At 42.4% G+C, this 14,195-nt stretch overlaps 1 protein-coding gene across 7 annotated transcripts in view; it reads left to right on the forward strand.

Moving 5' to 3' along the window:
* The window catches only part of LOC133957246 (membrane-associated guanylate kinase, WW and PDZ domain-containing protein 1-like), an 87,048-nt gene that overhangs the window by 13,103 nt on the left and 59,750 nt on the right, over window positions 1-14,195 (forward strand). For all 7 annotated transcript variants that reach the window (XM_062392725.1, XM_062392727.1, XM_062392726.1 and 4 more), the window contains exon 2: window positions 12,576-12,692. In XM_062392725.1, the coding sequence (XP_062248709.1) occupies window positions 12,576-12,692 (117 nt within the window). The remainder of the gene's footprint in view (window positions 1-12,575; window positions 12,693-14,195) is intronic.

A 14,195-nucleotide genomic window follows, 5' to 3' on the forward strand; every position in this document is an offset into this window, starting at 1 on the left:
ATTGACCTTGAACTCAGCTCTGGCTTTAATATGCCTGGGTAAGCCTTGGAAATTGTCCAGTTCTATTCATCGCCTCTCTAGCTCCAGTGGCTTTCTTGTTATTAGTATGAAGGACCTGGGAAGGAAGGAGTTACTTCTATTTACTGTTCATAGGACTTCAATGGAGCAATAGTAGCCACACGATCTGGAGGAAAAGGAGACTGAGGAACCATATTAAAACCATATTTGACCAGTTGACTGTTGATGTTGTGCCCTCAGATCCATTTATAAATTATCCTAATTCAAAGCAATATCTTGTTTCCTGCTATGATCATAAATCTCATAATGATTGAGCTTGAGAGGACGAGGACTCGACATGTAATGTTCCATCAAACACAATGAATCAGCGGCTCGTTAAAGAACTCAGATACGTGGACAAAGCAATTCACTTTCTTTAACATTTGAGATTGTTGTGAGTTTCACAACATTTTCATTGATTTCTCAGAAATCAATAAATGGATCCTGATGATAGAAAATTAAGGGACTGATATTTATGAGTGTTTGCAGTTTCAAATATAAAGAAAGATCTAGTTAATTTAAATGTGGATTAATAGAGGACAGTTTGACCTTGGTGGAGGGGCACTACTCACTATCATTTTAGTATTAGGTGTTTCTTATCAATTAATCTTGGTCTTTTTCAGGAATTGAAACTACTGTTAATCATCTTCTAGAAAATGTTCTTCAAAATTAAAATACATGAAGTAGGACCCACACTTCTGTTTTCACTCTTTGATAACTTAATTACTGATTACGAAAACAACATAATGGTGAAAGTATACTATTTGTCATATTGGTTTGAAGCACAAACTTTTTCCAAGGTCTTTTCATCTTCTCGCCACTCACTGCTCCATCTCATCATCCAGTTACTTCCTGTTCCTCCCTCCTGTTTCTCGCTCTGTCGCCATCATCGGTTGGTTATCTTGATCCGTCCTTCCATCTCAAATGTCTGGCCTTCATATCTGTGTTCGGAGCTTTCCAGCTGTAAAGGAGAATCTGTGACTTCTCACAGTCTGAGTGTCAGATATCGGAATGGTTTGATGGTGAGTGAGTGGTTTCTGAGGGAAGCACAATGTGCGACTTGAGACTAATGTTGCGCACACACGCACTCACACACACACACACATGCACGCACACACACACACACACACACACACACACACACACACACACACACACACACACGCACACACACATACATACCCACCTTTAATCTGTGGCAGTTTGACCACTGTAGGCAGAGATGGGTCATGTCAGTACGTTAATGAATGCATTAGTTTGTTTCTTCACTGAGCAAAATGTGGCGCTTTAAGACACAACATGGTTCATGTCACATAAAATCTGCTCTTGACATCACAGTGAACATTTGCATGAAAAGTAGTCATCTTTTTGGTATTTCCTCTTCATCACTGCACCTCTGGCTGGCTCTAGATAGATTTTATTTTTGTAAAGCTTGTTTTTAAGTTGGAGTCTGTCCATTTCTTGATGTTTTTACAGCGCTGACAATAATGGACAGACTCTTCTGTTGTCTCGACCATCTGTTATATTATCACCCATGAGGATAGTTGACGAATCACGTTGCATCACCCAGACCCGGACGCTTTAGTCTAGGAAACAGAGGCTCATATCACAGTGTCAGTTGCTGCTCTTGGATTTACTATTTGATTGACTGGTCGTTGAAAGGTATTTTTAACTATAGCTTGGAATAATGTTTTTTGTTAACTTAGACCAAGCCTGAAAAACCCACTGGCTCACCTGCTGGTTCATTTCTGACTCGGCTCTTTGATACATGTCCTCCCCTGTTCTCCCTCCAAATGTCACGCTAGTGCTGTCCTATTAATAAAGACAAAATGCCCCCAAATAACTTTACACTTAGAATGAGCCTTTTAGATCTTGACCTTTTAACGTGGATTTGAATCCGCCGTAACCTTTTCTACCACGAGCCTATATACGATGTACCCCCCCTCGTCAGCTCAGATTGGCTCCAGCCCCCTGTGACCCTTAAAAGAAAAACAGTTTAGCGGTAAAATGGGTTAATGGACAGATATCTACCTGAGTTTGCCACATCATAACAACAAGGATGGCAGTCGAGATCCAAGGCCTCTCTTTAATCTTATCTCCACAGCTGTCAGCCTGCTGTGTGTGTGTGTGTGTTAACCTGTACTTGTATATTTGTGAGGACCATTTTGAGCATAGACCTTACAAAGTAAGGACATTTTGTCCGGTCTTCAGTTTTTCAAAGGCTTGTTTGAGGGTTAAGACTTGTTTTTAAGGTTAGGGTAAGAGTTGGGTTTAGGTTTGGGTGGAAACGGTTAAGTATTTAGTTGTGATGGTTAAGGTTAGGGTAAGAGGCTGGCAAGTGAGTTATACTTATGAGTGTCCTCACTAAGACAGAAGTACAACAATGTGTGTGTTTGTTGGTTTGAAAACAGTTTTCTTTATCCTTCGTTTAAAAATTGTAATTCTTTGTGATGTTGCCTCAGGTTTTTAAAAAGCGTGCTTCCTCTCAGGACACTGGTTGCTGCCTCTGCTTGGTAACTAACTTGAGAAAGTCACATGACATATTCATTTAATGAATCTCCTTCTGCAGCGTCTTGTCTGTCAAATATCTCCCGACACACAGCTCTGTAGATCGGATGGAGAGCCCCCCGGTTAAAACAGCTATTTTTGCAAAAGTGGCTGTTCCATATCTTAATTAATGTTAGCAGAGAGCTCAGATATATATTTAGGTCACTGGATGTCCCGTCTCCTGTCCTCCACCAACTGCACCGGTTTGTTTGTGGGCCACATCAAGAAACTCCTTCAATTACAGCCCTCAAGGTACAAATTAGTGGTTATTGCACTCGCTGAGAAGGCGTCTCTCTTTCCACTCCTTCATCCAGATGCATGTAAACTATAATTTAAGCCTAATGGGATAATTTCTTGTCTTGTGTTTTATTGTGAGTTTCATCATATTAGCCGCCTGGTGATGACACACTCGTCCCTGTGCCATTAAGCGTTCAAGTCTGCTGCAGCAGTGGATGGAGGGAGGGAAGGAAGGACGGAGGGAGGGAAGGAAGATGGAGGATGTGTTTCTCATCTCCGTCTCATTGCCCATGGTCATCGGCTCCTGTGAACGAGGGGACTTTAATGACAGAGGGGCCCTTTGTATCAGGCAGGCAATGACATTTAACAGAGGCAACCAGTTAGAACTGATGGCATGTTCACACCGCAGCAGCTTGATGCTGTCCGTGAGCGACAGGGAGCATTCAGCCGCTCGATGCTCCCCTGTTTTTACATGTGTTCCTCACGGGAGGGAAATTGCCACATTGGAGATGTTAAAATAGCTTTGTGAGCACTTTTTTATAGAAACCTGGCACAAAGAAGTGTTTTTCCTCCAGTTTAAAAATGAGCCCAGGGGATAAAAATAGAGATCCTGCCATCTGGAGTTTTGCCTTGTTTCAGTATTTGACAGGAATCATGTTTAGTCTATGTGGAAGTATGTTTGGGCACAGGCAGAGTGGGGGGATGGTGCCCACATCGTTCAAAACTATCCCTCCTCTCAACTCTCTCCGTCAAGTTTTCACTCTTTTATTCTTCCATTGCACCAGTCTTTCGTGCTGTTGTTTCTCGACCCTGGCTCGGGTTTTCTTCCTCCATCCTTTGGCCTGCTCAGCTCGTAACACAGAGCAGAGGGAGCGGAAGGCCTAAGTTCCTGTGGTTATATTTAGCAATGAACAGATGCAGTGCACTGGAGCGGAACACACCGCCTCTGCTGCTACTGTGTGATTGTGTGTGTGTGTGTGTGTGTGTGTGTGTGTGTGTGTGTGTAGTTGTCTTTGTCTGTGACTCTTCCTTCCGACCAGTTCTCCCATCATGCACTGCTGACTCTGACTCAGCAGCACAGGACCGGAGAACTGGGTCAGAACATAAATCATCCGTATGTCTCAGCACGTTCAGTCATCAAAACCTGACGCTCTGTCCCAAAACGATGTTTGTGTTCATACAAGACCTGTTGAAAGTTCTTTATAGCCTCCTTTGTATGGCAATAACAAAATCATACTGCTAATTGATTTTTCAATTAACAGGGAATCAATCAATAATTATGTTGATAACTAATTGAATTTGAATACTGTTTCAAGCTGGTGTTACTTGTTCTGAAATGATCATTTCTCTGGCAGCTGATTTCCAGCCATAGTTAAATAAAATGTCTGGTTACCCACAAGGCCGATAAAAGCATTCGCCAAATTAAAAAGATGTGCTACGTGATAAGCTTCCTGGATCTTCTCAGCAGTAATGTGGAGAAGATGTGAGATGTAGTATTGGGCTACAAAAACATATGTTTGATTGAATGAGGCACTCACAGTAAGTCCGTTATTAAATGTGAATAAAGTGAAAAAGGATGTAAGGAATCCTGTGTTGCGGAGCAGGATGGTGTCATTCGGAGCATCTGTCTGCTTTCTCCACGCTCCCTGGACCGAATGAGAGAAGTTGGAACACCATGAAAGCTGCTGTGGGTGGGGCTGGTTATGGAGGTAGTAATTATAGAAGACGGAGGCAGAGGAGCGGTCCAAAGCTCCATGGCTGACCTCTCTGTGATTGTTGTTTTTTCCTCTCCACCCCTGCCCCTCTGATTGCAGGGCCCATGGCAGGCAGCTATAAGACGACAAACATGTGCAGATTGAAGGAGCAAAATACAGTTACATTTATATATGTGGCCCCTGCTTCTGAGTGTGTTAATAGTCATTAAAAGAAAGCAAGTGGTTCCCATACTTAACATCATTATCATCTCTTCTTCTGTATCGGCTGTCGTGAACTCTCTCAGCCAGGATAATGGCTTCGTAATAGCTGGAGATTGCGGATATATTTTCACACCGGTCGAGCAGAGAGGAGCCCATCACAGAGAGCCGGGGAGCTTGATCAGTGTTGTCTCAGACGGCTCCTCCTTACCTCTGCTGGATAATGTAGAGTTAAATGCTCTCAAGTGTAACTGGAGAGTCCTGTGTTGACTGACGGGATGTCCTGAGACCCACAGGAAGCCGCTGAAACAATGGAATTTACTGTTTAAGAAGCAGCATATCCAGTTCCTACTCGGTGGTCATTATTTGGAATTGGTCAGAGGAAATACAATATTATTTGTCCTGTGGAGGAAATGCCTTCTCTTTGTGTTTGTGTTGAGCTCTGCAGTGTTGTCGGCTTCGGATGGTTGTGGAGGCTGAAGACTGATAGGTATTAGCTGCATTCGGGTGATTTGCGGATTAAGAAGATTTCTGAGTAGAGATGAAACCGTAATTGCTCTAATCAGTGTGCGACTTTGTGTCTGTAATTGTGTTGTGTCGCTCCTGTTGTGCCAGAGCTCACAAGGATGCAGACAAGAGTGGTGCCTCGTTAATCTGAATGTGATAACAGACCGGCCAGTCACCCAAATGACCCTTCACGCAGATTTTAAAGAGGAATTCCTTTTATACTACTGAATACTACATTAAGTTATAATGGTAAAGGAATTACTAAACATGTTGGGAAATGTTCTTATTCACTTTCTTGCTGAGAGTTAGGTGAGAAAATTGATGCCACTCCTGTGTGGAGGTATCAAAATTAAAATACCTCAAAAGCTCATTAATTAACAGGTTTCTGAATCAGTCTATACAAAAACAAGATAACAGTTTCACTTACACTAATAGGAGAAAAGTACTCATGATAAAAATGACAGATTTTTTTCGGGCCTGGAACAGAAACTGCTTCATACCACACTCTGTGTCCGTTGCGTATAAGAGTCGTCATGGTCTCTCACAGTGAACGTCCTTTTAAATTGTCCTGCTCTAATCTAACATCTGCTCACTTGGACTTTCTCCAGACATTTTGAGAGGGGGCTGGGATGAAAAACTCAGTAGCTGACTCTGACATTTACGCTCTTAAATAAAGTCCCTTTAGATAACTGCAGTCGAATGTGGGCAGTTCAATCATATGTCTGAAAGCAGCATAGTGAGCATGGATTCTGTGAGTCACGCTCGCCTCCTCCTAGAGTTGTCAGTCTTGAACATAGTCTGTATGTGCCACGCTGTGTATAGAATAGCTTAGCAATTCTTTCAATAGCTATCCAGTTGCTGGCTTCATGTTTAACAGACAGATATGAGAGTGGTATCTGTCTCCTAGCCGAATGTGAAAGTAAATTCCCCCACAATGTGAGACTGTTCCTTTAAAGCCAGTCGTATCATTTGCCTTGACACTGAAGAGAGTCACCTCAGCCCAGCAGCCTCGGCTTGGGAGGGCATCTTGTCTCGCACCGTAATCCTCTCTGTCATCACTACAGGTGCTGTTTAATATGATGTGTGTATGTGTGTCTATACGTGCGTGTGCAACCGTGCATGTGTCTTCCAATGGCTGCAGGAGTCTGTTCTCCTGGACCCAAAGTAACAGCAACCTGTCTGTCATCTAACCCTTAATTTTTGACAGCAGAAACCTACAGGGGAGATAGAGAGACTGACCGCAGCCAAAGACAGGTTGGATTCACGTGTGTGAACCACTGTTGCACTGACGTGATGCATGCATGCAACGTTTTGGCATCTTTAGTTGAAAAACAAGAATAAGTTGCAAAACAAGAATTTAAATTCCAGTTTCCATTCTCAATCGTACAATACATCTTATCTTAATGTGTATTTTGGTTTCAGTAATTAGTCGTTTAAACGCGGCAGAGTGTTTACTGTGTCACATTATCTCAGGTAGTGGTTATAATTTAAGGATTTATAAACCGGCACCTGTGGTCTGTATCTGGAAGGAAAACAGTTGTGTTGATATTTTCACTGAACACATGATAACAGATTTATTTGTAATAGCATAGTCACCGTGTTTGTGTTTGTTATCAAAGATGATGACTCCCAGATGGTTTGAGGTGCATTTCAGTGCTAGAAGAGATAATGACCCACAGTCAAAGCATCAAAAGGAATACAAAATCTATTTTTTAAATGTTATTATTATTCGTGCACAGGAGGCAGCATTTTAATACTACAGCTGGTAGATATGAGGATGTTTGTTAAATCTTAATCTAACAAGGAACCAGTCATTCCAGCTGTCAACTAAACAAAGTGAAAAGAGTAAAAAGTATGAAGCTACATGAAAGCACAGAATGTTCCCGGTTCGAATTCCATCTTTCTGTGCGGACTTTGCTTAATCTCCCAGTGTTTAAGTGGGTTTTCTCAGGTTACTCCGGATTCCTCCCACAGTCCAGAGACATGCAGATTGGGGTTTGGTTGATGGGACACTCCTAAACGTCCATAGAGTGTGAATGGTTGTTTTTTCTCTGTGTGTTGGCCCTGCGCTGCTCTGGCGACCTGTCCAGGCTGTAACCTGCCTCTTACCTAGTGTCGGCTGGGACTGGATCCAGCTCCCTGTGTTACCCTCAAAAGATAAGCAGTGTGGATAAGAGATGAGTGGATGGAATTTAAGGACAATGCATAAGTCAATCATCTTAGTTAATTTACACCACAGTCAGTATCTGATATTACAAGGTATTTTTAATCTAATTCAAAATGCTGCACTTGGGATCAGGAATCAAATCTTTGAAGTCACATTCATGTCTTGTCCTTTTTTTTCCCTCCAATACTTATGCTGCAGCTCCGCCAGTGGGGGGCAGCAGCGCACAGTGACTGCACGTGGCTCATCTCATTCACTAATGGCTGGAGCTCAGGGTTGCCAAGGTAACTGCCCTGCATGGAGCAGACTTATTGGTGGGGATGCTCCGAGATACAGAGGGCAGTGTGGAGCCAGAGGGCGGGAGCGGAATCCCAATCAGCAGCTGAACACACACACACACACACATACACACCCACACACACACACACACAGACGCTGACATTTTCCTTGACTCAACGTTCATTCTCTGCAAGCTGTTGATTTTATTTGTCGGGATTGCACATACAAATAATAAATAATAATAATAATGATTTAAAAAAACAAATCACAACTGCTGTTTGCATGTGTAGCACTGCTGTTTTGCAATGATAACCACCTGGCATGTGTGTTTTCACAGGCATGATTGACTCGCGGTGATGGCAGCTGCTATGTGGCACTATAGGCTGCAGCTGCTCTGCACAGTGTCGTGCTGATGTTTCAGTCACAGCCGCATGTTTGTGCTCTCTTGTGAATAGACCGTGATATTTTAATGCACAGTTTTTTTAAAGATACCACTTAAACCTGGACCTTTTTACCACGCTGCAAGAAATAAAATTTCATCCAAAACTTTTTAAAAAATGACATCAGGGAGACATCATGCTGTGCTGTCATGCTCACAGATATATATATATGAGAATGTGTGAATCAGTCTCCTTAGATGTTTGAGAGCACACCCCCCACCCCCACTCCCAAAATGAGACAGGGATGCATAACTAGATTTAAGGTTATGTAATGGTGACTAGAGGCATGGAGGATGTGTATAATCCACTCTTATTTGGGTTAAACCCATCTCTCTCACTCACTCTCTATCTGTAAGAGGACAGGGGCCTTTCCCCTCCGCCTCATCCAAGGCTGAAAATCACAGATCACTTGTCACTCAGTCTTTTACCAGTCGACTCCCCAAACATCTCAGCTCCCAGGAAACGTCTCTCAGTGCTGTCAGGTCTCTGGTGTCTCGGGATCTCCCCCCATGGAGTGATTGCATTGTTTGGAGACTCAACAAAATCCTTTCTCCAACTGCTCAAAGAGACATCGTCATTTAGCACAACGTCTTTATTTAAGATAACGATTATTGACTCAGTCGATGAAATGTTTTAATTGTTTGACCAATGGTCCAAACCAAGAGTATTATAGGACACTAAGATATCCCTCCAGTTCTCACATTTAAGACACTGTTGGTTTGTGAAATTTTTGCTTAAATTATGAGTTAAAATAATTGTTACAGATTCATTGAGCCTGAGGATCTTAACAGTTACCTTAAAGGAGACATGTTACGCATTTTCAGTTTTCTCTAGTGTGTTATAGAAAGAAACACAGCTTTCTAGGCAGTGGCTGACAAGAGCAGCTGCAGCACTTGACAGTATGAGGGAAGTTGTGTGTTTTCTGAACATTAGAGCACAACAACCTTTGCCAGTAATATCACAAATAAAAATAATGAGCTTCTAGAATGGCTGTGGACACGTTGAATACCAGGAGGGTTTCTACTGGTGCAAAAAAAAAAATCTCAAATCAAAGGTTTGAGATTTCAATTCATCCATTATCTCTACCGCTTATCCTATGATGGCTGTGGGCGAGCTAGGACCAGTCGACATTGGGACGAGGGGTGGGTTCACACTGGACAGGTCACATTATGATAAACAAACATTCACAATCACATTCACAACCACAGGCAATAAAGGGTTCACCAATTAAACCGGCCATGCAGTTAAAAGGTTTTTACATTTTTTGGGATTATTTGATGATCTTGTAGCAAACATATCAGCATTAATACATTGATACCGATGGACTGATTTCCCTGTGCTATAAAACAGCATTTTAGTCTTCACATGTGGTGTCTTTAGTATTCAAATCAAATTCATGCCTGTAAAAAAATAACCCATTATGAAATATATATATATTTTTGTAAAAAATATCAAGCCCTCCCAGATTATATTTAGAAGAGACAGCTGTGGATTAGCACACAATGTGTGTATAATAATGTCCTGCACATTACCAGGGAGAACCTGATTGTACACATACGATTGTGACTGGGATACAAGACAAGGATCTGCATACAGCACACACGTTCAACTGAACAATTCAGCTTGTCATGGAACCATTCATCGTGTTTATTGTTCGATAATCTGCAGTGCTGTGGTTGCAGAGCCCAGATAATATCGTCTGTTTTCTCACCACATCTGGTTGTTTTTTGTGCTGATAAACCACTCCAAATGAACCATGGAAAAAAACACCATTGTCTCAAACTCCATGGAGAATATGAGTTTAAGTACATTAAATTAACAGGGACATTTTCTGAGGCTGTCTTCAAAATGTATCACATCAAACTGTGAATTTGCTGCCTGTCTGTATGAGGAACAGAATAAATAGAAATAGATATCAGTATTTTCTTCTGTTTTACATGTAGAAAACCACAAACAGCCCCATAACTTCTTCTTATTTGTTTAGTGAAACAGCATCCATGATTAAATATCCAGTGTAATCCTGGTGAACGTCCTATGAAGCCTTCAAACACACACCTGCCACAGTGGTGTGATTGTAATCTCTGATCCATGCAGCTTAAATCCTCATAAATGTTGAATATTTGATGACTTTCCCATTGATGGAGCAGGAAGCCTGGGCAGCCTACCTTCCGCTCACTGCACGTACCCACAGGAGGCTGTTGTTCCTGACAGTGCTCCTTATCTCAGGGAAAGCATCTGAGCCAGCAAAGCTGACACGACAGTGAACGCCAACACTAATGTGCGATCGCACGATCCAATCATAATTTATTTCTGATGAGGCATTTAGAATGAGCTATTTATATCAATCAGAATGCATGTATGTAAAGTGTGTGTGGGTGGGTGTGTTCAAATGTCAAGTCAAGTCAGTTTTATTTGTATAGCACCGAGTTGTCTCAGGGCACATATCACACTCTTTAGAATATTATTGACAGGGAAACTACAATCTCCCTTGAGTACTCTGCGATGATAACGAGGAACAACTCCCTTTGAACAGGTAGAAACCTCGAACAGCATCCGGCTCCTCGTGTGTGGTCGTCTGTCTCGACCGGTTGTGTTGAAAGACAGCGAGGAAAAAGAGAACGAGAGGGAAGGAGACAGAGAAAGAAGGAAACAGCAGAGAGAGAGCGAGAGAGAGAGAGAGAGCTGTTGTATCTCTTTTACAGTCTGACTGGTGCTCGCCTAGCAGGGACCGTAATGATGGTCGTCAGCAATGGCTGGTTGCTAGGTAACAATTACCTGACTGTGCTTTGCTTGCAACGAATAACACAGTGGTGTATGTGTGTGTGTGTGTGGGGGGGGGGGGGTAGTGTGTGTGTGTGTTGTGTGTGTTTGTATATGTGGAGAGAGAGAGGGAAACGGAAAAATACAGCAAAGTAGACAACGACCAAGTGTCTCCACTTCTGGGGAGAAAATACCCCACATCAGGTTCATAGTTGTGATAATATTAGCTCAGCTGTGTTTCTGAATTGGAATTACACCTTAAATTTATATTATTATAATTATTATTATGCCAGATGATTTAGTGACCATCGAGCCATACATCAGGGAACATGACTATTCCCCTGCTTTGAGATCATTTTCACTTTATCGGCTGCTACACTGATACCTTCACTCAGTTTTAGTCATATTACAAAAGCTAGACATGCTCAATCTGCTTGTTTCCCTTTTATTAACGAACCATTCAGTACTTCATATCAGCCGACTGACCCTGTCATCCTGAAGCCCAGAGCCAGGAGAAACTCCTCTGCTCCTCCAGAGGCCGACAGGAGGCCGTGGCACCTCCCTTCAGAAGTGCCTGCCAGCGCCCCCAGACATGCATGATATATTTGGAGATCATTAAATGGTCCTAAATGAGACCCTGGCGTGAGAGCGGGCTCCGGCCATCTGGCCCCATTGTGAACGCCTGAGCTCTGTTCAAACCCAGCCAGCAGCATCAGCACCTCTGATTGGCCGGAGGCTGAGTAAGCCTGGGTTTTCTGGCCAATCAGATACTCGTTTAATCAATTAGCCAAACCTCCCTCGACCTCTAAATTTCTCTCTAAATGAACCTTCCTGTTATCTCCCCTCTCCTCTCCTCACAGCGTTGATACAGTTTATTTCTTCTAATGATCTGATGAAATAAAAGCAGCTGGATATTGAATCCAGTAGGTTGAGAGTCACAACGTTTGATTCAGATGGTGAAAAATATTAATTGTGATGTGAGCGGCGTGGCTGGTCAGTCTGCTTCTTGGTTCCTCCTCCCATGATTCCATGCTGCCTTAAGACGTCATCAAACACAGCTTTTTATTGAGACCCCTCCCAAAGTTTCATATTATAGGTTAAAGTATGTTTTATGACAAATAGATGATGTAGGTAACTTCCTTCTTTCTTTTATATTTCTAGCATGAGAACTAGGAAATAGTGTGTAGGACTGTTGGCCCTTGGCAGAGGCATGTGTTCTAATTGGTGTCGATGACGCTTCTAAAAAAGGGGAATACATTACCTCCTGCTTCTGTCTGCTGCACCAGCCTTCACCTGAATCCTTGAGGAGGATGTATTGCTGTCGTGAATGTGTCTGAGCAGAGAATCTCCCGCTGCGTTGTGCATATGTGAAAGGCAAACCATGGAGAAAGTCTGGACCCGCTTCTCCAGAAATCCTCCACAGGACATTTCTGAAAAACAACAATAGATTTTATTTATCAATTAATTAATTAACTACGGATCTAATGTCCTTTTTAAATTTTCTTAGAAAGATTAGCATGGCCTTTCTCCTTTAGTATCGATAGAAATGTTATGACCTTTCATGACCTTGCTTTAGGTCACCATGTACGTAAACAGCAAAGAGACGACTTTGTTTTCTTTACATGGAGTTTTATTCACCTGAGCTGTTTGTGTCCGCCTCTTGTTTTCCAGGTAACAAGCTCAACAAGGACCTGAAGCACTACCTGAGCTTGAGGTTTCAAAAGTCTTCGCCCGACCATGAGCTGCAGAAGACCATCCGAGCCAATCTCTATCGCCATGCTGTGCCTTGTGAGTAGAGCTGTCACGATAATCATAAACTGGATGCTTGAATTGGGACATCTGGCTCAAGAGTGATGTCCTTAACTGCTCCAGAGCATCATTTCCTTATCTTAGATGCAGTGACCCACTTTCATTTGGCTCCTGTCTCATTTGTTTTGTCTCCATTTAATCTCATCCTTCTATTTCACTCAGTCACAATAATTCTGTTTCTGAATCTGACAAACGAGAAGAGAAACACACGCAACGAGCAGTTCACACCAGCGCCATCTCTCATAGGGCATTTTGTGTTTACTGCCCATTAAAGCCACTCGTGTCAGAGCACCGTTTTTGCAGCTGTCAATGAAATATACAAAAAGTGTGGCTCAGGCCAAGCACCCTGCACCGTGCCAGACTCCACAGCTGGGCTCAGTTACGTCACAAACCGTTGGGTCTGCGGTAGGGTGACACAGTCCAGCGCTGCTGTGTTCATTTGTGTACTGTTCTCATATCATGTTGTTTCTTTTGTTTTTTTAAATCATTTTTTGCTTGAGTTGTGATGACCAGAAAGCTTGAGGGGGAAAGTGTTTCAACAAAACTAGAGAGTGGTTTTTGCTCGCTTCCCCCTTCCCCGAGGTATTGTTTTGATTACCACACATATGCTTAGACATGATTGAATCAGCCAAGGTTGGGATCACATCATTATTCATTTAAAAAGCCACATCCTCCTGTGTGACTGTGTGTTTGTTTCCATGTGTTTGCATCGCAATGCTGCCTGATAAATTGTGGCTTCTGGAAAAGATTGATGTCTGTTATTTTTCCTCGCTCTTGCCTTTTCCACTTCTGCCTCTCGGTCTCTGGCTGTCTGTCATCCTGCGCTGGACCATGTGACCCGTAAATCCGCCTCTCTTAGCCTCCCCTGGTGCCCTGCCCGGGATTATGATGTTCTGATATATTGAAAATAGATTCCTGCCTGATTATGTGATGAACATGTCGGGCTCTCACAGAGATCAAAGGACGATGGGGAGGCCTCTGTGTGCAGAGGATTGACAGTAATGTCATTAAAGTTGAATATAGGCTAAATATAAACGCTAAATATATTTTGCCACTGATGGTTTTATAGGGCCGTCAGCGGCTTCACCAGATGATTAAATGGGTTGCAATTTATTTTTTCGTACTTCTCACAAATTTTTACGATGAAAAACTGGAGACATTCAGCCCCTAAAGCCTCTAATATGATGAAATGTAGATAATAAAATGTACATGCTGCATTTATTGCCTCCTCAGGTCTCTAAAATCTTTAATATAATTAACGCACAGAATCTTATCACCTATTCAGGACTAAGAAAATACTGAATTAAGTAAAGCACGCCTCTAAAAGTCCTTCACATCAAAGACCCACAAGGGTCACAAGCAGCCATTGCTTTTTCTTACAGGGTCAGAAGGCCAAATGCCACATAAGGAATGCTGAGTTGACAGTATTTAGTGTGACCCTTTGAGCCGTCTTAAACAATAACAGAATAATCTATGATCCAA

This window comes from Platichthys flesus, chromosome 7 (assembly GCF_949316205.1).
Source record: "Platichthys flesus chromosome 7, fPlaFle2.1, whole genome shotgun sequence".
Taxonomy (NCBI): domain Eukaryota; kingdom Metazoa; phylum Chordata; class Actinopteri; order Pleuronectiformes; family Pleuronectidae; genus Platichthys; species Platichthys flesus.